Here is a 25,569-nt window from a genome sequence, read left to right as displayed (position 1 = left end):
AGCTCGGTTAATTTATGGGAAGATTTCAAGGAAAGCTGCATGGCACTTGAACGTGTTCTAGCTGGTAAATTTCTGGTTGAGTCAGCTGTATATCTGCCATGTGTTCCCTATGCTGCCCGCTTCCTAATCTTTCTGTTTTAGTTAACAACCCATCAGCCCTTCTCTTTGTAAGTCTTCTGTCTTTGATTGCTGCCCACTGAACTCCGTAGGATCTTTCCTTTCTTGCTAAGGGCATTCTAGACAAATGTTTTGCTCCTGAGTTTTCTATAATGTCTTCCTTCTGATGGAAGCTAGTTCGCATATACCTCAGTGTCTTCACTGGGTACAAAAGCTTAGGTTTAAGGATGATTTTACGGAAAGGGTTGAGAACTCCACTCTTCCCTTGAGTGTGTGCCTGGATTAATCCTGGTGTTTGACCTACTTTTTGTGATTTCTCCCCAGCTGCTTGGGTTTACTCATTTATGCAAACATAAACATTAACGTTGGTGGTGTTTATTAAACGTGAACATGACTAAGAACAATCTAGTGAGGGGAAAATGGAGTGGCACACCAGAGCACTATCCACTAGAGAGCATTCTGCAGTGCTGTTATTTCACTGAACAATGTCACTGGGTTGATGATGTGAACAATTTACCAGACCCACTGTCTCTCAGTAGACCCACCTGATCAGTTTGTATTTTGACTGCTTAAAAGCACTGTCAGGGATTGCACACCAGAGATTTGTGAAAGAAGAGGCACACGAGACTTTTAGGAAGGCCAGGTAAAAGTGGAACCACACCTTCCTTGGTCCTGGAGAGAATGGGGGGCAAGGAAGGTGACCTCTGTTATGGAGATACGTTAATGCTTATTTACATCACAAACCATTTTCTTGTTTACCCTGACACATTTTGCAAGGATATCTCTATTTAAGGAAGAGAAGTACCTCTTTCCAAATGGCTTTAATTCTGTTTTATTCTTAATATTGCACTGAGAGCTAAGCTGTATTAACCTGGGTAGCAGCAATGGTATATCTTGCTTAAGTAGGAAAGAGACTGTTTAGTCATTTGAGGACTGCTGTGCCCAGGCAGTGCTGAAGAGGTAAATCAGAGTGACTTCCACATCTGTGCAGACACATGGACAGGCCAGGAAATGTTTGTGTAAATCAGCATACACTGATTATCACTAAGTTTTTGTAGTCAGTTTGCCTAGCTGTTTCTTCAGCTTCCATTTTTTTAAGCCTTATTAATTTCAAAACTGCTAATAACTAAGGTCTGATGTCTTTGTGTAATTATAGCTTTTGATTTTGATAGAGTTCTAGCATGGATTAAATTCTGGTTTTTTTCTTTCTTTTTTCCTTTTTTAGCATCGTAGACAAAGAAGTGTCATTAATGGCAGAAATTGATAAAGTTAAAGAAGAAGCCAGTAAGTAAAAAAATACGCAGGGTACTTTTGGAATAGTCATGAAACACTTGTTTTGTTTGGCAGAAAATTACACAGTACATAAATTTGGTTAGCAACATTCCAGCATCTTTCATTGTATACAATCGTATAAGTCTTTGATGTTCCAGGATAGTTTCTGTATAGTTTCTATCTATAAGGATTGTGCGTCAAAGTTTCAATATTATGAAATTAAGGTAAACCAAAAGTTCATATGAAGTTAAATTTAAATGATTTATTTCTTTTGCTTATTTATCGGAGCACTTTGACCACTTTTTTTTTTCTCTTATTTCTATGGTTTGTCGATTACTTCATTTCCATTTCTTAATCACTGTTTGCTTGCTTATATTATATATATATATATATGAGTTAGAATACTGGAAATTGATAGGGGAATAGGTTATTGCATAGCTTTAAGGGATAGTGATCAAGCTTATGAATTAGAAGAATAAAAATATCAAAAACCAGCAGTTTACTGGAATCTGTTTTCTTAATAATCTGTGGGAGTTGATCTGATTCCAGGTTTTCATGTCATCTCTGTTTTTTGCATAGGTAAGGTGTATATATATTCTGGTGGGGGAAAAAAAAGCAAGATGAGCCATGTGTTAGGATACCACAATATCTGTCTTATACCCCATTTGAGATACGGTATTCATGGCCCAGTGATCAAGGGGATGTGTTTCAATGGAGAGCGCTAAGCAAGAAACTAAAGAATAACCGAAGTATTGTTAGAATGATACTTGCCTGGCAGATGAAAATGTCACTGCTATGTATGCATACAATCCTTTTATTGATTTGTGAATTTAAGGTCCTTCCAAGGAGGGTCACAAATATATGTAACGTCCTTGAACGCTTCATTTGCATGTAGAACTCCCACTTAGTTCACAAATGTATACTAGTTAAATTTTTATTAAAAGAAAAATCTAAATCCTCCGTTGCTAGCTAAGTCTCTTGCAGTTGTATATGTTTGAAAACTAAAAGGTATAAGTTGCTACAGCAAAGATCGGCATTAGTTTGTGTTTGGAATTTTGTATGCTAACTTTTCTAGTACTAACATGAAATAGATGTGGATTTGGAGTTCTGTGTTATTCTGGGGAGGAGTTGTGGATGGAAACACATCAGCAGCTTTTTGGTTACCTGCAGAGACCAGGTAGCCATAATCAGCTACAGTGCATGCACTCACTCTCAGAAAAACAAATGGTAAAATTCCCATTGATATCAGCAGACATGGATCTAAGCCCTAACTGCATAAACAAAAACACATTTTGAAAATCCACCATCCAGGGCTGATGGTATCATAGGGCCCCTTCATTAATCTTGGCCAGGTATAGTAGTAATTTTTGTGGAAAGTAAACCTAATTCTTATCTACGGGTATGCGAAGTGCTGCATTTGCACGAGAGGTTCTATTTCCCTGCTTTCATGCCGACTCCACATGTGACACTGGATGGTCCCTGTACCTGTCTTTAACAGTGTAGTTTCTGCTGTCTCTCAAGGCTGTTGTAGGCTTGTAAAGTGCCTTCAGAACTTTAGACAGAAAGTTGTTATAGGACTGTAACGTGCTAACCAAGATTTACATTATTATTTATTTTCACATCTCTTTGCTGCACTGGAGGACTATTTTACAGTGGGTAACCTTACTCTTACTGTCAATACTGGGAAAATTTCCAAATATGATAATTTCAGGTTTTTTTAAAAAATGGGTATTTGGCTGGCATCTCATGCGGAGATGAGTGCCAGTATGAGATGAGATCATATGGTTTGGGCAGTCACTTCAGCAAAGGGAATGCTGACCTTGGAGAGAAACAATATTAGCATTACCTAGAAGAAGCAATAAAGCAGAACTATTGGACAAGGAAAACCAGCTAGTAAGCTGTTCATTTAACCTGATAAAAGTTTCTCAGACTTGTAGACTGTATTCCACAAAAATGAAATTAAAAGATCAGCTAGAGAGATAGATACACACTTGTTCTTAGCATAAGTAACAATGTAGGCACAGATTTACCAACAGGGCTAAAGGAACTGTAGCCACCCACTGCCTTACCTACCCTGTATGATACACGTTCCTCTATTGTATGGTTTGGTTGCTCCCACACAGCTGTACAGCCGCAGCTCTGTCTCCCTGTGCCTGCTGGACTGTGCTGTACCTGGTGAAACACTGGCACAGGTTGCCCAGAGAGGTGGTGGATGCCCCATCCCTGGAAATATTCAAGGTCAGGTTGGACGGGGCTCTGAGCAACCTGATCTAGCTGAAGATGTCCCTGCTCACGGCAGGGGGGTTGGACTAGATGGCCTTTAGAGGTCCCTTCCAACCCAAACTATTCCATGATTCTATAATACTTTCAAAAGAAGGTGCCATCTGATTAAATAAATGACAGTGGGTTGAGAAACAAACTCTCTGTGAAATATCATCAATTCTCACCTAAAAAATGGCATTATAAAGTACGAGCTGGTTAGGTGACTTGCCAAGTCTGCTCTGGCAATTTGTGGCAAAAGAAGGCAAAGAAGCCAAAGTCTCCACAGCTGTAATGGAGTCTTAGTGGCCTTAGGATGGTTTACAACTACCACTCACCCTGCCTGTAGGCACAAGCTCTAGACAAAAGACTATGATTGTTACTTTTACATTTAGATACTATCTTTCCTCTCTGCCATAAGTGCTGATCCCACCAGCCAATTAATCGGTTGTTGCTTTTACATTGAGTCACCACGTAGGTGATAAAGTTTGCATATGTTTAATTTTCCACCAAAATTGTAATGTCATATTATTCTGCATGTAAGTGGACCATTGCTTTGTGGTACATCTTTTCCTATAAGAACGTAACTATTCACCTCTTCCTTTTATAAAATATACAAGACGGGCAGTAGTGAATATTTAGTATTTTTTCAAAAAGACTCTTGGCCTTTGTAAAATTGCTTTGCTGTAGAAATGGCAACTGTGTATATTCTGGACTTGAAAGCAAAATTGCAATGCCGGTGATTTTAATGTAAATGATATATGAACAGATTTTTTTCAGAGGAACTGAAATAGCCCTCTATAAATAAAATATAGCATGTCTTCAGAAACAGGCTGTTGACTCAATGTAATGCTTCTTTCCATGTCTCCATGGAAGGCTCCCTGATTTTGTGCTTAAAAATAAAGCACTGGAAAACTCAAAACAACATGTCTCTGCCCCTGTTTGTCTAAATGTTGAAGGATTGGTTTAACTTTGATTTTCTGACAGCTATCCCATTTCCAGATCTTTTTCAACATCAGGCAGTTCAGTTAAATACGCTGATTGACTTAATCTGTGCAAGCAGCATACTGGAAGTCCAGCTGAAGTCGGGGGTCTGAGATGTGTATGTTTGTCTCACATGTGATGTGTTAATGCCCAAAGAGTAATGAATTACAGAGCAGTTTACCTTCCTAGCATTAATTATTGACTATTGGTATTTGGCAGTGGAAATCCTGACTGCTCGGCAGAAGAAAGCTGAGGAGCTGAAGAGACTGACGGACCTAGCCAGTCAGATGGCTGAAGCACAACTGTCTGAACTCAGGGCTGAAATTAAGGTCAGGCATTCACTTCTGCTTGGGTATTTTAGCTGTTTGCATAAATGCCAAGAAAGAGCTGTCATGTTAACGTGCCCAGGCTGTTCATTCCTGCTAGGGGCCAAAGGGTAACTAGCTTTCCATGGAGAAAGCATATCTTCTTAAAGGATTATAGCACCTCTGAGCAGTGTACAGACGCTATCAGAGAAATGTAAGCTACCCCTCGTAAGTGGAGCAGTGGGGAGTTTTGCTGTTTGTGTATCGTTTATCAGACCCAGTTAACAAGTAAACCTGATAGCTTCAGGTTCGGTGATCAAACGCATATACTCCGATGAATTGACCCACTTCCCAAGTGCAGGAGCGATCCACCATCGTTGAGCTGTGAGACATGTAATTTGGTAAGGATGGGAAAATACTTCGTTCTGCATAGAGATCCTGCGTACAGGGCAGGGTCAAGAGTTTGCTGAGCTTTAAACCTTGATATCCAAGCCAAAACCTTGATTGGTTTCTGTACCATCCATATAGTCTTTTGCTCAGAATGCAAATCACTGTTAACTTGTCTGTATTTTTGCAGCACTTTGTGAGTGAACGGAAATATGATGAAGAGCTGGGCAGGTCTGCCCGATTTTCCTGTGATACAGAACAGCTGAAGACCCAAATTCAGCTCTGTGGAGAAAGTAAGTGCTGGTGCTTTCTCACACCGAAGTTCTCTGAATATAGTGTTCCACATACCTGTTCAGGAAATGCCAGCAGAAATAATGGCATGTGTACTGCCAGTGTGTGGGTGCAGCAAGCCTCACATGAATGGTATATCTGGATGCAGCAGGCTTGCTGAACATGCACAAGTCAACTTTACAGTATGCAACACATTAAACTCACTGTACGTGTGCTGCACAGTCCATCTGCATGTGCACAGTGCCCTCTTTGTCAGAGATTTCTAGGTATTACTCAGATCAGTTGGTTTTCCATCTAAACAGGATTTCCAAGTGGAAATAAAAGTCAGCTCTGGGGAACACTCAAATTCAGTAATTTATGAATAGCTAATAAATTGGAAGCTTCTCTGTGTGAGCATAATGTTATGAGACCAATGCAGATCTCTCCTGCTAGGAAGTGACTCCCTGGCTTTGTAACAGTATTCACTGGGTTTTTCAGGAGCTAAAAGTAGTCCCAGATGTTCCTGTTTCCAAATCATCTGCTCTTCTGCTTGGAAATTCAGGTTCATTTTCTGCTCCAAGTATCATGTCCCTGTGGCAAAATACGAGATAGTCTATTTCTCATCTTTGTCATGCTTTTTTTCCCCCCCAAAAAAGTAAATGCTATAATGCTTTGCCCCAAATGTTACCCTGTCCTATGATATCCCATCAGTACCATCGCTCAGGAGAAAAACTGTTAACACAATACTGAACTAGTGCATCTTGGCAGAAGGAAAACAATTTTGGGAAGAAAGATAATTGATGTTTTTCAAGGAGTTACTAGAAAAAGAAAAAAGAAAAAAAAAATCACAGTCTGCCAATACGATCTTCTGACCGCACAGCTAAAGAACTGACTCCTTTGAGGCATAACCGGTTTAATTCATTAGACCATAAGAATTGCTTTTGCGGAACACTTTGAAGATCCATCTAACCCCGTATCCTGTCTCTCATTGAAGCCAACCCAGGATGTTTCAAAGGAAGGCATAAGCTTCCCAGTAATGCATCTAATTGTTCACAGTCACCTCATAGACTCTAGCTCATACCCTGAAGCTTAAGAGACTGAAAATTCTGTAAGGATTATCCTAACTAGTATAATCACAGCTGCTATTAATACAACCAGAGACTATTTTTTTTAAACTCATCGAACTACTTTCCTAAATAACTTCCAGCTGCAGTTAATTCTGCCAGTTAATTATTTATACCTCATTTCAGCAAAGCATTACTTAAGCATAGTTTGATGCAGACCTGTTGAAATCAGGTCAGTGAAGTCAAAAGAACAGCTATTAGCGGGGAAGCAGTGCCATCTTACAAATGACTGATAGTGCACTGGCTGTCTGAAGAACTTAGCTCTGACCTGCCCTCAGTGACCTTACATGAGCAGCTCATGCTGTTGGCATGTCTTTGATAAGAACTCTTTGGTGCAAAAGATGTTTCTGTTTGGAGCATCTCACAATGAGGCCCATACACTGCTAGGAGCTGCAAATACCCCTCAAACAGAGATTATACCAGGCCTATAGCTAAGAACAGCCACTGTTGAGGGCTTTAACAAAAGCAATAACCAAAACCACAGAGCTTGTGCAAAGGAAGGCATGTTCTAGCATGAGAAGAGGGTAGGTAGCATACACTCACAATGAAGGACAGGAAGAAATAAAAATAATTGGACTGGCTTATATCCAGAATGGCCGATGGTGGGTTGTACCCCTTCCTTGTATGTCTTTTTTTTTAAAAATACATTTTTATGACAAGCACCTGGATTTTTATAGGGGCTTCCATGTGCAGCAGTCTATTTTAGACAAAAGAGAGCAGTAGAATTCAGTGACAGCCAGTCTCACTGAACTTAGGACAGAAAATTCAGTTCGTTATACAGATCATTGCATTGTTTTTCTGAAGAGGACACCTAGTGGGAGAAATAGCTGATGTTGGCATAAGTGAATAAGAGCCTCAAAAAACCTAACAGATGATGCTCAGTTGCTAAAATTATTCCGTATCTTCTTTCTCTGTACTAGAAGTGGAAAAATAGAAGTACCTCTTAGATAAAACAACAGGTGTCTCACTGAAGTGAGCCTCTGGTTTGTCATCTGTACCAGAAGGAAAACAGGAAAATTCCATAATCGGAAAAATCAGAACAGCAAATTAAGATCAAGAACTTTACTTCAATAGCCTCAGAGTTTTCTTAGAGACTGCTGAGGGGCCATTGCACAGAAGCAGGCAGCTTGAAGAGCTTGTGGAAATGCAGAGAGGTGGGAATCAAGGATTTGTTTGGTGCACTTCACATCTAGACATGGAAGTGGTTAAGAAATCAGGCAGTCTCAAAATACTAAGAAGTAGGGAGCAGGAGTGTACTGAGATGAGCAATAGTGGTTCCTGATGATGCTGACTGTCATGATCTACATGAAGGGGATTAGTGCATTGCATTCAGTTCCAGTTTTTATAGATATCCATGGTACAGAAGAACCTTTGTTAACCATCTCCTGAGAGAGGAATGAGCAACAGGCACTAGATGTTCTTTTTTTCTTCTTAAAAAATATTTAGACATACTAAGGAAGCTTTCATAGCTGTTACGTGTGTTGTAACTAGTACATATATAGACAGCAAACGTCAGCCTCTTCAGCCTTCCATGGTCAAAGAATAATTTGGAATCGAATTAGTCTGTGGTGTCTGCAGGCACAATTTCCTTTGCCCTCAAGCAGTTGAGAGAGTTGCTGGCATACTGGCGCACTCACTGCCTTCCCCTGTTTCTTCCTTTGTTGCCTGAAGACTCCCATTAGGAGCATTATTGGTAGGACAGCAGTGCATGGGGCAGTCCTCACAGCACATGCGTTCAGCTCAACTGGTTAAAAGTTCACAAGCAAACCAATAGGTACCACGAATTTCGAAAAGTTTTCTGGGATGACCAAAGCCTAGCTTTCTGCCAGGCTCCTTCCAGTTTTAGCGCAGTTCCACCACGTTGGCTCTTTTGTCTCCAGAAGTGCTTCACAATGAGGCAGTTTCACAGAAGTAAAATGCTATGGCCTAATTCCGACCCTAGTTACGTAGCTTACTTCATTATTTAAAGTAAGGCTGGAACAATACTACCAAAATTAACTGTAAGCAGTGTAAGAATACAGCCTTATGTTTAGATGTTGATCATTTAACTGATAACACAGAATTTTTTTTTAATAGTTTCTCACCCAAAGAACAACTATTCCTCAAGAACACCGTGTAGTTCAGTGCTGTCTTCAATGACCTCGCATGCAACAATTGGCAAGCAAAATATGCACACCCGAAAGTCCTCCAGTAATGCCAAGAACTCTGATAATAAAACAGCTAGCACTAAAGTACAAAGTCATCTTTCTTCCAATCCTACAGAATCTTCTTCCCAAGGAATCCCGACAAATAAGCAGGTAAGAAACCAGTTATGAACTAAACTAAATTATTTCAAAAATTTCAGAACAATATGCAGCATTGAAAGTTGTTAATACAAAATCAAATACTCGTTTGCAGTCTGTATATTTAATTAATAACTTTGAAAATATGCAAGTATATATTTTCCAGCTTCATTTTCAAGGCAGTGTGAACTTACAAGGTGGAAATACCAGAAATGCCATACCAGCAAAGACCGCTGTCTGGTGTTCAGAAGTGACTAGTGGCAGTTAATAGACTGAAAAAGAAAAACCCTCCATAATAGCTAATTGCCCTACATGCTACGATGGAGAAACATTTATTCCTGATCCTTGACGAATGATCAGTTGATGTGCTGTTGAAGCATGATTATTAGATAGACTTTGAAAGTGGAATCCTGCCAGGTTTAAAAGCATATTATTTCAGAAGCTGTATAATATAGCTTATAGTATTGTGCTATATTGGTAGCTATTTCATTATAAGAGCACCTTAGAATGTCCTTGTACTGCTGTGCTTAGGTAAAGCTGCCACTCAAGTTGGTCTGAATTTTGTCCCAGTAGGAATTTTAGGCTCGAGTAGGTGCCTGAAGGGAAACATAAAAGCATTACCTAATGTCAGTGCATGTATGGAATCAGCTGCCCTGGCAGTCATGCAAATAAAGCAATTCAGCCACTTCCCACTAAGGATCAAAGCTTCCTCTGAGCAAGATACCACAATGGACATCTCTCCCACCATGTGGATTCTTAACTTGACTTTAATTTACATGTGAATTTCTGTTCTTCCTGCAGTCTTACTGTAGTATTTACACAATGCTTTACTAGGAAAGGTATTTTCATGATTTTGGAAAAAATCAGTCAATATCAAGTTCTTCAGTGCTTCTTAACTGCTGCTGTTGAGACATGTAGTATTTCATCCCCTTTTCTGTATTCTCTTGAGTCATGGCAGATTTTAATTCGGCATCAGTGGTGAACCCGCCATCTATATTTCCAGGCTACTCAGATGTAGCATGTTACTTATAGTTCAGTTTTTAAGTGTTATAAATAGAAAGCTCTGGCAACAATCAAAACTGTGTAGTGCTTTCCCACTCCTAGTTACACTGGAAGTTTTATTCTGCAATTTTTGTTAATTCTAATTGCTGTATTTCTTGTCCTGTTGGAAGGATTCAGATAACCTAACACTTACCCAATTTCTTTCTGGGTAGAATGGGCCTTCTAGCCAGAGACGAAGATTCAACCCACAGCACCAAAACATCCGGCTCAATGGATCTCTTAAGTCACAAGGTGCCAGTAATGAGGCAGATCAAAATAACGTCAAGAGCGGTTCCAGGTCTGAACACAGAAGACAGCATAACAGCTTCAGATCTAAAAATAAAGGAGCTATGAAAAATCAAGAGCAGTCCACAACTGCAAGGACCACAGAGAATCCGACACATTCAGAAAAGACCCGACGAAAGCATCATACACCAGACACTGTAGATCACAGGCCTTTCCAAGGCAGTGTTGGCAGGGCGTCGCAATGCAATTTATGTCCTGCAAGGATGGAGGTCTCTGCTGATGCCACTGTTCTTTCAGTGCCAGCTGTGACTTTGGTGGCTTAAAATGTCACGGTGATGGCAGGCAGAGAAATTTAATCTCTTCATTTTAGTTTCTTGCTCGAGATGCTTGTTGGTGAAGAAAGTGTCAGAACATAGTCATTTTAAATCTGTTGCTGCTTAAAACTTATTGGTCTCTTTATTACTTACCTAATTATCAAAATTAATTCATACTTTTGAGGCTTTGCCCAATACGTTCACAGTTATTTTGTCATGACAGTACAGAATCTTACCAAAGCAGCATTAACTACTTAGAAAAATGAAATCTAGATTGGAAAAATGAATTGATAATCAAATTCGTAATAGCAAAAACCTGTTGTAGATCTGTGGTTATACCAGTCAACTTTATTGTTTTTTAGAGCAGCCTGTGTTAGAAGGATCCCAGGAAGTCTGTATTATGCTGTGGTCTGCAATGAAATCAGATAATCTTGTAGAATTTTTCAGCGAATCTCTATACACCTCTTTCTTTCTGTGCGTGTATACACGTACATGCATGCACACTGTATACACAGAGAGTATTGTTATATACAAGAACATTTGAAAAAGCAGTACATTTGATTTTAGCTTATTATTCCATAGTCTGAGATCTTTAAATTCAAGTATAAATTGTATTAAATGTATTACATATTGGTATTTTTCAGTGACAAACTATTTTTATGAGGCTGAGGAAGAATGCTCATTTCTTAAGTTTGGAATGTATATAGTCATGGCTATTCAGATGCACAGCCCTATTCTCCATCCTTATCAGCCACTTTTCTATGACTAGTTGGATTTATTTTTTTGCATATGAAAAGTTGCAGGTGTTCTAGACTTGAATCCAAATTATTTTTCTATATTTTTGCTGTAGGAACCATCTGTCCATAACGAGAGCTATGACTAATAAATTTGTTACAGCAACACGCAGCAGAATGTGGAGGTACATATTTGAGCAGATACTACATCCTTCCGAGTTTTCTATTAAAATAAAAATCTTACTTAGTCTTAATGTTCTGATTCTGTATTTCAGAAAACCTGTTTCTTCCAAAAAATTAAAATCTTCTTTCTAAAATATTCTGGTGTTTGCTGCTTTGCAGTGCCTAACCTTTGTGATCTTATTCAAATTGTATTTGCTTAATTCAACTGGTATCAGTAGGAGGCTTTCAGCTGAGTTTGGACTGGACTAGGCTTTTGCTTTTAGCTAGATTCTAATGCCAGAAGTGCACGGAACAGAACCTTCCCATGAGAGCCGCTTCCATCCTGGACATGCTTTTAATGTAAGTTATTATTTAACATAGTAAGGTGTCAGAATCCAGGCCTGGCATCAAGTGAACTAGTGGCCTAAGTGTCCGAATCAGAAAGGTGTAAAAAGTCAGTAAGAGCAGGGCACTTGAGTATCTTTAAAAGTGTATTCCTAGGTTATTGTTTGCTATTGCTTTTTACCAATTTCCTCTGCCTAATTTCTGTTAGCTGACTGCACGCTTCCTTAGTACTGACTGGTTTACTTTTCCTCTGTGGCCCTTGAAAAATAATCTCAAAGTGTAGAGTGAGGTGCATTCCTTATGGGTGATTTTGATTATTTTTATTTCTCTTGATATCTGTGTACAGTTTTCCACATGTGAATACTGGTAAAACCTGATTCTAAAAGGCAAATAACTCATCTTCATCTGGAAGAGTGGTGAAAGAAAAATAAACATGCATAGGTAACGCTGGCTTTCTTAGCATTGCAAGCACTGCTTCTATCCTAGTTAATTACCTATCACGCTTTTAAGCTGAATGTTTTGAGTAAATGGAACCGAAATTCCAGAATCTGTGTTGTGCACACCCATTAGGCAAGTAGCTTTTCAAAATTTATCTGTTGCCTTACAGTTTGACCTGTAACCTCACTGTAAGAGATGTAATTATAATTTCCATGCAGATATTACACAGAAATCTTATTATAATGTCCTTACATAATTTGTGAAATTTATTTATGTCTTCTTGTAACCCCTCCTAAAAAAAAAAAAAAGAAAAATCTAACTTATCTATAATGAATTGTACTCCTTCCTTATAGCTTCTCTACTTGACAGGATTATTGAAAGTTATTTTATTCCGTAAGTCAGCTTCTCACAAACAGGCTTCTGCAAATAAATACAATCTGTAACATAAGTCATAACTCGGCACAACAGGACCACCTTGCGCTCTTCAGTACCAGCTAACCTTTAATGTATCTGTGTGACAGTATGTGACAGGCCCAGGACTAACAGGTGAGAGACGGCATTTGTCTTCAGACTGTGATGCAAACACATTTTCTTTGATGAGAGATGCAAGCATGGATTTGGTTGGGCTGGGGAGTGGGGTGGTTCTGGGAACGCTGCAGTCTTAGCACACCAAGTGTGGTTTAGTATTGCAATACACGTTTTAACTACATTACGTGGCTGTGCTCTGAAGTGTGGCTGTGTCAGAACGGTATCTCTTCATCCTTCATTTCTTGTGTCTCTGTATGCTTGGAATTGGATCTGCCAATTTCTAGGAGTGTTTTACTGTTCACAATACTTGTAAGTAATCGGATGCTCTTGGGCCCATCTTCAACCGAACTCTTTTTTTATCTTCTAATTACAGAGCTAGCTGTGTGTGATACTCCTTTTAATGTAAGGGATTTGTACAGGGGTCAGTGAGGGAATTAAGGGCGGGACGAGGCTTGACTTTCAGGCCAGCCGTCTTTTTTAAAAAAGCGCCCTCAATTTGTAAAGCAAATACAGCTGTTTGGCACCACTCAAACACAAACATGGACTTCCCACTGCACTTTGCACACCCTTTCAAAAGTGGAAACACACCTTAAAGGGCAGTATTTTAAAGCAGGTTGGATCTGTTTATCTTCCGTGTAAGATTAAACTCAGAGTAAGGGCAGAACTCGGCAAAATAAAGGACCAAATACGCAGTTGGAGAACAAAAGAGAAGGTAACTTAACACAGCCGAGCTATTTGGAAAACTTACATTATTTAGGTATGTTTGGAAAAAAAAGGTTAAAAAAAAATTAATCACTTAATGTGTTTGAAAATGTCACCCTGAAAGAGAAACTAATAATTCTGGAAGGGAAGCATTGGTCTTCTAGCACTTTCCTGGACCCTGTTGTAGGGTTCATACACTTGTGACTGCAGCAGAGGCACCATAGGTTCCAGTACCACTGCCAATTACCCATGTGAGGATAGAATAGAAATTTGTCAGAAATTTGAGACAGTACAGCTATTTTATTATGGCAAACTACTAAACCAAACTGTACTAAAATGTTCATGTATGTTGTACCAGAGACTAGAATGAGTGAAGAGAGAGAGAGAGAGAAAAGAGCCAAATCCTTGATGCAAACTCTGGGCATACTACACAGTTGATCATGTGACCCTATGAATTTGCAAAGTAATTTTCAGCCAAGAGTCATCAATTCTGGTATAATCAGCCAGGTTTTTTTGGCAAGAAGAAAATTCTGTAAGAAGAGATACCCAAAAAGCTCAGAGAGCAGCAAAGGCCTGTAACATCAGCCTTACCTGTTTCTACTGTTTAACATCTTTTAATAAAAGCTGTTGCCCAAAATGAATCCAGATTTTTGTGGGGCTTTACTACCATGGAGTATTTACAGAGTGTTGTTTCTAACCACACTTTGACTCTGTAACTGCAGCTAAGGGACAGACAGCTTCACTCCCAAGTTTTTGATGGCACAACTGGCCTCCTGTTTTTATCAGGTGAGAATTTGTCCTTCATGGATTGGGAAGAACTAAGTAGATGAAATCTGCTTACTCCTGGGTAACGTTAGTATTTCTTTTTAGCCATAGTAAGATTTGAACTACATAATGTTTATTATCTAAGCAATTTAATGTAAGCCGGTTTAAAAGAGTACTTTTCTGCTCTGGAAGAGCTGGTAGCGAAACACCTGGAACAGTTTGAAAGAAAAGAAGAGGTAGCTTTGGTATTTCCATGGCTCTTCAGCTAAAAACAAGCCTGAAGAAAACTCTCCCTGAGAATCAGTGGTAACATGTGCCTATCACATGAAATAATGTCTGCTTGCTTACATCAAGTACAAATGAGTTCTCCATACTCTGAAGCGTAGATAGAATTACATCTCTTTGAATCACATCTTGGCGATAATAGGCCCTCTGCATCACAAGCCCATGTGTAATCACAGAGCAGTAATTTTCTAGAAATTTAACTTGGAATTGTGTTTTTCTTGTCTCCTTAACCTGTATGATGCCATACCATTGATGGTTTGTAAAGACAATAGTGTGAAAGTCAGAACTAAACAACTGGAAAATTGTCAGCATTTGTGAGAAAAAATTTAATGCGTCAAACTACACTGGTGATACATATATCAGCCTTTAGAATGCAGCTATTAGATACTAGTAATCATTAGGTTACTAAATTGGAATAACTTTCTGAACATGGTCTTTTCTGAACATGATCTCTTCTATAATGAATGATAATTTTATAAAGATGCAAAGTAAACCATCATCACACCACTTGGCAATGCATCCAATCCCAGCTATAAAACTGTAGCTCACCATGAGTAGTTTCCCCAGTTAAACTATCTGGTGTGTACGTACGGTGTATCACAGTTTATCAGTGCAAATGCAGTACCAGCTGGTACTTCGTTAGTTGAGTTGGACGAGTAGAACGTTAAGAAAACTGCAGACTTTCAAGAAACTTGGGAACATACAGTTTTGAGGAAGTTTCAGCCTGCAGGAAACTCAGACTTGCAGAATGTCTGCTCATTGTTCTAGGCCTCAAAAAACAGTCTGTTAGCCAGGTTAAGGGATGACTCATCCTTGGACTGGCAAGTTTAATTTGTTTTCCGCTATTGGCCTCCCAGAGAGAAGATGAAATTCTATTTCCACATTTTAAAAGGCTTTGGGTAGATAAGGGTAAAGCTATTTTTATAGTGAAAGTCACCATGAAGGTTAATGCCATTCAGCTATCATAAATCTGGTTAGTATCAGTCCATCAGTTAAAAGAAACTTAGCAAGAATCACAGGTATAAAAAAAACACGGCAAAAGTGACTACTCGGGTAAGTTAAAAGGCCGTGTTTGCACCTCATCCAATTAAAAATAAATAAAATCAAGTCCCTCAAAAAATAATTAATCTTGCTTTACCTCCCCACCATGGCCACTTTCCTGTTTCATCTATTGAAATTCAAGGGAGTTCTTTTTCGGTTTCGTTTTGTTTTGTTTTTTTCTTTTAACCACAAGCCAGTATGTTTAGGACAAAGAGAAGACTCATTAAAGCCACTGTAATGCAAATGACACGGACGTTACTCGAAAAATACTTCGCTACCAGAATAATTAAATAAACACTGAGCTAGTGCAAACTTGGAAAGTCCTGTAGAGGATTATTCTCCAAGCTTTTTTCCTGTACACATGCAAAATTCCACAATTTTTGTGAGCTTTAGTGTGATGTTGGACTCAATGATCTTAAGGGTCTTTTCCAACCTAAATGATTCTATGATTCTATGTTTATAGAAGCCTTCTAAATTCATCAAAAGTTGAAGAGGAAAGAAATCTGCTTTGGGAAGCATTGTAAAAAATTTAAAAGTGCATGGTAAAGTGCTCAGCTATTCAATAAATAGTGAAGTAGAAGTCACACAGAAGATAAGTATTAAAAACTGCTTTTCGGTCCAATTATTATGAAAAACAAATTTCACAAACTTAGCGTCAATGACGAATTGCATGCTCAAAGAATAGGAGATTACATTGTGTTAGTATCTTTCCATAATTCTTGCCTTCTCCTTTCTTCAGTGAAACTTCTTTTGTTGGGATAGGAAGAGCCTTGGGATTGTTGCTCTTTAGGTTTATTTTTTAAGAAAACCCACTAGCTTAAAGATTCTAAAGGTAAGCTGGTCTTCAATATACACACCAATAGCAGAAAATTACAGTACTGCACTCCTTTACAGTGACTACTGTTCATGGCAAAGTGTCTCCTTAAAAATATGTTAGTACATGAAAATTTGGGGTGTTTTTCTTGTGCAAATGATGTTTCAAGTCCTTGTGGTTAGGAGAAAAGCCTGAAAGTGTGAGCGCTTCTAAATGATCTAGAAAATAAAACATTTAAAGAACCCTTCTGTAATTCTAATAGTGTCAGGAATTTTAAGAACGTTGCATTTTGGCAATGTGATAGGACTTCTCAACGTTTAGGGCCAGCTGTGCTGGAAAAGCAAAAGCCGTAGCAAAACCAACAAAAAAAACCCAGCACCCAACTGTAAGCAAGCAAGGGCACAAAACGAAGCCAGGTTTCATTCACTGATTTAAACAACTAAAGGGCTTTTTAAAATCAGTGAGCCAAATTCGGCTTTCCTCTGCTGACAGAAACATACAGCAGGTCTTCACTTCAGTTTCATTACTCAAAATTTACCCTGATACAAGGAGGTCATCTCTATCCTGCTCTGGGGGAAGGAGGGATTCTTTTATCTTTCTTCAAACCAGGGCACCTCTGTTAACACTGCTTTGCTGCACAGAAGTTGAGGTTGTCCCCTCCTCATTCGAAAGGACCTGCAGAAGGACACGGGAAGGCCAGCTGTAACTCAGACCTGTGAGGTTCCCTGCAGCTGCAGAAAACACACCCCACAGTGGTGTGATACAAAATGCCAAGGCCGCACCGGCTGCCTGCACCCCGGTGCAGATCACACCACGTTAGGAAAGTAGTACACGTATGTCTCAGGTCTATGGAAAGAATTGCTTTGTTACTCCCGAGGCATGCTTCTTCCCTTCCTGTATTTCTGAATTGTCTCACCGTGTACAAGCAAAGGCAGTCCCTTTCATTGCTGTTAATAACAAAATGGTGACTTAACCTCACCAGAAGTACTAGCAAGTGCATTCAACTTCTGGGATCTTCACCATACTCAGTATGTTGTACACTTGTGGCAAACTTGTATCTAATAAAAGCTACTTATTGTTATCTACTCTTCACCACTTTAAAGATACAAATTAAGGAAATTAAGTCTAGTTAATGTTAACTGTAGTTAAAGTTGATAAAGAGGTCATCTTTTGTGCTGTGCAAGTACTCCCTTTAAAAAGGTCAGTTGTACTAGTACAGCCTGATAAAAATACAAATGTGAGATACTGTAACATTAGACTGCACATGCTCTGTGTTTGAGGGGGTTTTTTAATCCATTTTTCTTCCTCCCTTCCCAACATCTAAAAAATATTTAGAAATAAAGCAGAAAACACATTTCAGTGCTCACTTAAAACAATTTCTCCCTATACTTTTCATGAACTTTTTCATCATAATTTTCTACCAAATCTTTGAATGACCACATGAGATGATGATCTCTTCTTTGACCAGATGATGCAAAGCTATCCAGTCTATCAGGCTGAGTCAAACACTATCCATCCAGTTCATCATTCTCAAGCTTAATACTCTCTGCTAATACAGCTGGTTCTTTCTTGTTTAGTACCATGGAAGTAGTAGGAATTTCAACAGCAGCACGGTCCTGTTCACTTGTTTTACTGGATACAGAAGAAGACGGCTGAGATGGTGTCACAAGAGAAAGTGGAGTTCGCTTCAGCTTTACTACACGGTTGCTTACGGGCTTCCTAGACACTGCGATCTTGAACGTCATTTGACATGGTGTCCCATTGTCAGCACTCTGCCTTCCACAGGGCGCCTGGGAATTGCTGGGCACCGATGTGCATGTTGTGGATACAGTTTCGGAAGCTACTTTGCACAGCGTCAAACTTTCACGATTGGGTCGTTTAAGAGTCACTGCAGAACGTGAAGCATTGCAAGCAGCTACCTTTAATGAAGCTGAGTTCTTGACTTTGATATGGGTACTCGTTGAGGGACCTGAGAATCTAATTGGCTTGGGACCCGCTTTACATGGTAAATAGTCTTCCTCTTCAGTAAAGTCAATTAATCGTCTGTAAAACAAAGAACTTCAATTAAAGAAACAAACTACGTACATAAATTTTTCTTTTTATAACATTATTACAAAACAATCTGTGACAGCCATCCACAGATCTGAGGTTCTTTTAATTTTTGCTTGTTACAGTATCATTTATGGTTCTCCACTGTTCATCACCACCGTCAGGCTTGCCTTTCTATGAATAGTACCATCAATCTCTTCTACCTGTGTAAGTAATATTACACATTAAAAATTGTAAGAGATATGGTGCACAAACTGCTAAGAGAAAATCAGTGAGACAGAAGACTGGAGGAGTTGTAGAAAGAAAATATTTAAATGCTACAGATTCCATCAGATACAAAATCCACTAAATACTAGTCTGATGAGTTTTAAGTTATCTACAAAAATGTAAGACCCAATTTCACATAAACACAAAACATAGAGTTCCACACTATGTAATTTGAGAAAAGAAGAAGAAAGATATTGCTTCCTTCTCCCTCCCCCATTTCTTTTCAATACAAATGATTATGGATAATCTTTCAAGAAAAAATGTTTTTTTTAAAAAAAGAACCTATGTAAGAAAGCCTACGGAGTTTCATGGCAACTCTAATTGGCACAAGTAGACAGCATTTTTAAAGTATTATACAAATGCTGTTTCTCAGTGTTGGCAAAGAAAAATGGACGGACACCTAGATTTTAATTCCTCAAGGAAATAATAAACGATGCCATAGAAATCCAGGTCACACTAAAACAGCTGATCAGGACATTAGAACACCTGAAACCCAACAAAACAAAAGCTAGAGTCAGCTAAAGGCCAGGTCAGAGGGATGATCAGTAAATATAAATCAAAATCATTTTTGGAGAGATGAGGAAGGGGGAGGAAAGAACACAGAGACCAAATTAAACTCAGAGAATATTAACAATTCATTTAAAAATGTGTCAAAACAAAAGCTGTCAAACTGTGGCTCTATTGCTGGCTCCTACATGGGGTAAAGCTACTAAAACCTGGTAGTAGGAGAAAGAACATGTATGAATCAGATTATATCTAGATTTTGAGCTGACAAAGAAAAGCAGTAGCTTTAACTGACCTGATTGTCAGGAATGAAGAAACATTTAGCTGGCGGGTCAGTACTGTAAACAGGCTATGAACTATGAGAGCCACTAAAGAACAGCTTAAAAGATACACTACAAAAGCATTGCTATTCTTCAGGGTACTGGCATTTTGGATTTTAAAAGACCTGTGAAATGCCACAGGGATTCATACCAAAAGAATAAACAATATCTGAGAGTAATATTTCTTATTATTGCTCTTATAAAACTGGTATATGGTGACACTGTTCAAACAGAAAGCCTGCAAATAACCTAGTACTTATTATGAGTCCAGGGAGGTTTTCCTCAGAGCCGTAAGGTGAGAACGTATTCTCAACATCTGCACATCCTAAATCAAAAGAACCACCAAAACAAAAAGGAAAGCTTAAACATTCAAAGATTTGGTGCTTCAACAGTAGCAATGAAGTATAGGTAAAATATAATCAGTAACTAGGTTCATTTACAATACTTCAAGGCAGTATATGGTCTCACCAGGATCACTGAGGTACATCAGGAGTTTTAGCTGAAACCTGAACAGCGCTTTTTTGAAGGTGCAGAAGAATAGAGAAGACAAATCAAAGCAGAGAGATGGGAGATAAAGCAGGCAATGGTAGTAGAGGAGCATTCAGGAGTGTATGTAGGCTGTTTGGCAATCTAGGGATCAAATGATCACAGTCGTTCTTATTTGAGCTATGAAAAGCAAAGAATGCAGTATCCAAAAAAATAAAAAATGGGGAGGGTGGGGAGATAGGAGTTTTCGATTGGATCATTATGCTGATGTGGCTCTGTGGCTGCTGCTGAAATGACAGTGTGGCCAGGGACAAGGAAGGTCAGCAGGATCCTCTTCTCCTATCTAGCAGCAAAGAGGCTGTAGGGTGGCTCAGACCAACTGTGTAGCTGCACCTGCAAAGGCTGCTTTTAGGCAGTGTCTTGAGAATGGAGGTGTAGTCAAAAGTATCACCGTAAACCTGCAAAGAAGAAATTCTAGAAATTCCTTCTAAAAGGCAGGCATCTCACATACGTGAAAATCAGTTAACCGTTTAAAGTTTTCAGTTAAATTTCTTTTTTAGCAGTCCATTTAACTAATACTGCTCTCTACTTTTTGAAATTACTCCTTCCCACTCTAAAATGATATTTTAAAGGCTGAAGAAGTAGAATAGAATAGAGAAGAGTTTTGGCAGCCTAAAAAAGGTAATTTGTTTCTAGCAACTTCAGTTCTGCAATTAAGCTCTCTGATTATAAGACATTTTATAAAAACGTAAGCAGAAAATTCAGAGAAAACTCAACATTCATAGCTATTCAAAGAACCTGAAATTATAAAAAAAAGAAAGATTGTACTGTATTTCTGCTTTATTTTAAGCCACCTATGCAAATCAGCATACCTTTTATGAACTGGAGGCATACGATGCAAACTGCCTTTCAAAGGGCGTTCTTCCAGAGTCCAACATTCAATCAGCTCCTGAGGCACTCTCCAGTAGCTGACACCTGCATTTCAAAGGGACATTGTATTGATGAGCTGAGAGAACATAGTCAATATTACGTGTATATACACCTGACTAAATGAATGCGCGTATTTTATTATGTAGAATTTGAACTCTGAAACTATGCTGACATGAATGTTGCTCACAGCCAACGTGCTTCTAGGGCTTCCACCAGAGTGCCCAATGCTAGCAGGCTATCACCCCTTGCGTGTGGTGGCTCTCACTACATCTGTTCGTTCATGTCAACTCATGGCACCTTGTGCACCTTGTTGGAACATCCCTTATGACCCCCCCCCCAAAAAGCCACTACTCCACTACTATGGGATATTTTACAACATGTTACTTACTGAATGAGTGAAAAAGTATGCAGAGTTTTTATTATACTTAATTGGCAAACATTTTTCTTTTTCTTATTTTTCTGCAAAAAAGTAGTACTGCTGAAATAAAAGAAAAAAATTAATACTCTACCTCTCCCTTCCCAGGCATCAAAAGCATCCATCATCTTTTTCAACTCAGCTACTGAGTAATAGCTCCAGATGTATTGGACGTTATTTCCAGCTTCTCTAGAAATATTGTTTTAAAGGTAACAGTTATGTGGTAAATCTAGCTAAGTCCTTAAAAATGTAATACTGATGAAATGTATCATTCTTTTTACCAACTCCTAACTGTAAGAACTTAATAGTAAATGTTTTGTAAAGTAGAAAGGAAAATTTTACTTAAATTTCATTTTCATTTGTATAAGAGGTTCTAAATAGCCATCCTCCTATGATCTGCATGCCTGTGAACACCTATTGCTAAAAATGGGTATTCATGAAAGAATAGATGTTCATAAAAGAATAATTACACAATTAATGGTGTAAAATCTGTTTTTCTAAATCTCAATCATTTATTCAAAGGGAAAACAGAGTAGGAGGACAGATACCTGATACTATGTGTCCAAATACTCTTGGAATAAATATTAATGTTCCCCGCCTAAATTTAGGAAAATAAGCATCTTAATTATAAAGATGATGAAACATGAAAAGCTCTATCTTAATCATGTTTCAAAAGGTACACAGTGAAGTACACTTCTGACGCTGTACTGTGGGACCAAGAGAAAGACAAATTGCTTCCAGACACTCAGAAGTACAGGTCTACCAATAACTTATAATTACTGTCATAAAAATACATTAATAGCGCAGTAGAGATGTACATGTCCTTTAAAGAATTAAAACTATTTCCTTTCATCTTCAGTTCTTTTTGGTGTTAAATATTTCTTTCAGCTGTCTTAGAAGACTGCAAAACACAATTGCATTAATCACAACCAACTTTGTGAATATTTCTGGAACTTTTTCTGGATGGGGATTCATTCACTGTATTCAGTGTAAATATTGTCCTAAATTAGAAAGTAATTTTAAATGGTTGAGACATTTTTAAAATAGCAAGTAAAACATAATGAGAACTTACAGCAACTGCATGCTAGCCACCTTTTGTGGACTCTCTCAAATCCTTCTACTCCATGCTTAGTTTTTATCTTTTTGGTTTGTTTGTTTAATGTGACCATTGTATTAGCCAGCTGTTTTCAAAGCTGGAAAGAATCCGATTCCTTCCACGGATTTATAGTACAATAATGCTGTATTATGCTACATATAATAATATTTAGGTATTATTATAATACGTGAGTGTTCATTCTCACTTCGTAGTGCTTTCATGAGTTTGACAGTCATCTTACCTTTTGTAAATGCTTTTACTATGAATTTTCGTTCCTAGCTCCTTATTAATTGCATCAGTCCCATCAGCTCTTGTGGCATACACACCAATAATTTTACTTTCACAGCTTGCTCCAGAAGTGTTGAGATAGTGCAGGACCCAAACTGTAGGCTTGGTACAAACTAAATCATAAGAATGGCAGAAATCTAACAAAGCCTGGAAAAAAAACCAAACACAAAATACAGAATATTAATAAGACTACAATATTTTTCGTTGAATAAGCTTTCATATTTAAGTTTTCTTAACTGTACTGGTGAGCTCTTTTAAGTAAATCAAGGATGTAGTTTATCTAGAATAATGTGTGCAGTATTTCTTGTCTGATGTTAACAGACAATATTGTAAAACTAGGAGAAATTCACAGAAAGGCAACAGAAATACTTAAAGGCATGGCAAATCCCTAATATGAAGAGAAACTGAAAGGCCTGGAAATGTTTTATGCTTTTCAAAAGGAAATGAATAAGGGAGAATATGAAAGATTGGAACAAATAGCTTACTAAGAGAACATAGATGACTGTGAGGACTAACACAGCCATACCTGGTAATATGAGTTAATTCCCAATCGGTTAATTAGAATTAGCTTTTAAGTTACAATACTCTAAAACAGACAAACCTTAGGATTTTAAATAATATATTAATTTTCTTTTCTCCTTTCTTGTTCTAAAAAAATGGCAAAGTACATTTTATCTTTCAAGTTTTAGGATTAATTTGTAAAACTGAAAAAAAAAAACCCCAAACATCTTGAAGGGATCAAATCTAATCTCAAGTAAAATTTGAAGCCAAATAGGGAACTAAACAATGTCATTCCTACTATGCAAGTTTTACAGCAGACTTGCATGTAAAATAGAGTCAAATTTAAACTGTTGCTCTATTGCAATGATGGGAAAAGCTGATGTCCTTAACTACTGTGACTGCATTATCAACTCTAGGATTTCTTAACCTAAAACTCTGAATTTACTGGTGATTTAACGTGGTGATTAAAAGGTGCTAACTTGCACATACTGTAGTTTTAGTATCTGATGCTAATTAATGGTGTAGATTAGAAAGTACATCTTTAAAAATGTAAGAAATGTCAAGACCTTTTTAAGCTCTATATTTGACCTTAATGAATACGTCTCCATTTCATTGGCCAAATGGTCAGAGAGACTGTATGGATAAGGGATGCCAAAATAATCTGCTTCCTCCTGCAGTGCAATTCGAATTTGTTCATCTTCAGGAATCCGAACTTCTCCATGAAGATAATCCAAAAGATATTTAAAGAGGCTTCCATCTCGATCAATTAGACATGCTCCTGAAAACATAAATAAAATGATTTAAAATACTGCTTCCAGCAAGCGAAGACAGACTTGTCACATTCTACCAAATCATCAAGTAAATCTTTTACATAAAACTTTTGTACTAGTTTTACTTACTTAGGAGGAGTAAGTATACTTTCTCTATTCTTTTAAAACTACTATTTTGTTTCCCTGGAATATTTGTTATTTGAAGATAAAATTCTTAGTGCAGTAAACATTTGGAATTTCAGTGAAATCACTAATCTGCATAGGACCATGCCAACATACAACCTCAGCTGTACTGCACTCCACTTAAAATGCTAAAATCCAATTCTAGATTCATTTCTAATTCTAACTGCAGATACATCTTTTCTTGCTATTGCAGAGATTTTTTCAATTTTGGATCTAGGCAATTTAAAAGAGTTAAAAGTAGCATCAGCTCCAGTACACATCTAGTCTAACCTTCCCTGAATATTGCTCAAGTTTTACAGTATTTTTGAAGCCAACTTCAATTTTATCTGTTTTCATATTCATACTGAAGGAGGACATTCCAAAGCCACCGTTTGGCCTGGGACAAGGCAGGGCTAAGCACTGTACAAACATGTATGTTTGCAAACATGAGTAGTCTTCTGGAATTCAGATTAATTACTCATAAGTATAAAGTCATGCATGCATAATTGTTTTACGTCCTGGAATTAAAGCAGCCAACTGATGCTCAGCAGATTGGGAAAAGAGATATACTATAAAATGCATAAATATATATAAAAACGTGTATTTGCCACAGAGCTCCCTGATCAGAATGTCATATTTACAGCTTGAATATATTTACCGGATTCATCCACTTTTAGAGGAAAGCGTCCACTAAACATAGAAGCTAACATTGAATCCTTAAAGCGGCATAAAGACTCGTGCCTGGCTGTGTATAAGCATCCTCGCACATTAAGTCGTAGAATACCCTGGACGTCTTCAGTCTTGCCCTCTTCCATTGCGTTTGCAAATGATGATAAGTACAAGCTATTCAAACCTGTAACAGATACAAACAAAAGTAAATCTAATGCCAGTTAAGACTGAACGTATTATATACAAGGCCTAATCATTAGCTCAGCTCTTACATGTTTGTTACACAATACTGTAAATCAGCTTTGAAAACAGTTCTGGAGACATATTAGTGCAAATAGCCAAATACTCTATGCCTTTACTATAAAAAAATATGGCATTTTACTTTGCTAGGAAACAGGTTACTCTTTTGAGACAAATGGGTAAGCAGAATTATGTGGTATGTGTGAGCAGAGCACTGGAAGGACATTCTGGGAAATCTTGCTTTGCGTACAGTTCAATGCACTAAAAATGCAGTAATTTTGTACTAACAACTTGGCTTCTTTAAAATGTGATCTTTAATTAGGGATGCTTTAACTAGTTGTTGAAGCTATCACGTCATTAATGCCACATTGCCAATAAATACTCTTACTGGTGCCTGCCTTGAGCTCCCTGCAGGAGGGGGGCCCTGTCTGGGCAGAAAAAAATTAGCACAAGCAGA

The 25,569-nt window shown here is 38.1% G+C and overlaps 2 protein-coding genes across 2 annotated transcripts in view; one reads left to right on the top strand and one right to left on the bottom strand.

The window, feature by feature from the left end:
- Window positions 1-11,652, top strand: part of SPATS2L (spermatogenesis associated serine rich 2 like) — a 67,431-nt gene extending 55,779 nt beyond the window's left edge. The window contains exons 8-12 of the mRNA XM_009284673.1: window positions 1,343-1,401; window positions 4,852-4,961; window positions 5,515-5,617; window positions 8,795-9,015; window positions 10,215-11,652. Coding sequence (XP_009282948.1) covers window positions 1,343-1,401; window positions 4,852-4,961; window positions 5,515-5,617; window positions 8,795-9,015; window positions 10,215-10,610 — 889 coding nt within the window. The 3' untranslated portion in view covers window positions 10,611-11,652. The remainder of the gene's footprint in view (window positions 1-1,342; window positions 1,402-4,851; window positions 4,962-5,514; window positions 5,618-8,794; window positions 9,016-10,214) is intronic.
- A 5,946-nt stretch (window positions 11,653-17,598) lies between these two features.
- Window positions 17,599-25,018, bottom strand: KCTD18 (potassium channel tetramerization domain containing 18). The gene is made up of 6 exons (XM_009284672.2): window positions 24,862-25,018; window positions 23,838-24,049; window positions 22,724-22,917; window positions 21,481-21,575; window positions 20,914-21,016; window positions 17,599-18,458 (listed from the first exon to the last, which is right to left on the bottom strand). The coding sequence occupies exons 1-6, from the start codon at window positions 25,016-25,018 to the stop codon at window positions 17,924-17,926; spliced, it is 1,296 nt and encodes a 431-aa protein (XP_009282947.1). The 3' UTR covers window positions 17,599-17,923.
- Window positions 25,019-25,569: the final 551 nt, after the last annotated feature.

This window comes from Aptenodytes forsteri, unplaced genomic scaffold, assembly GCF_000699145.1.
Source record: "Aptenodytes forsteri isolate BGI_AS27 unplaced genomic scaffold, ASM69914v1 Scaffold183, whole genome shotgun sequence".
Lineage (NCBI taxonomy): Eukaryota > Metazoa > Chordata > Aves > Sphenisciformes > Spheniscidae > Aptenodytes > Aptenodytes forsteri.
This window is presented reverse-complemented; position numbering and strand designations above follow the sequence as displayed.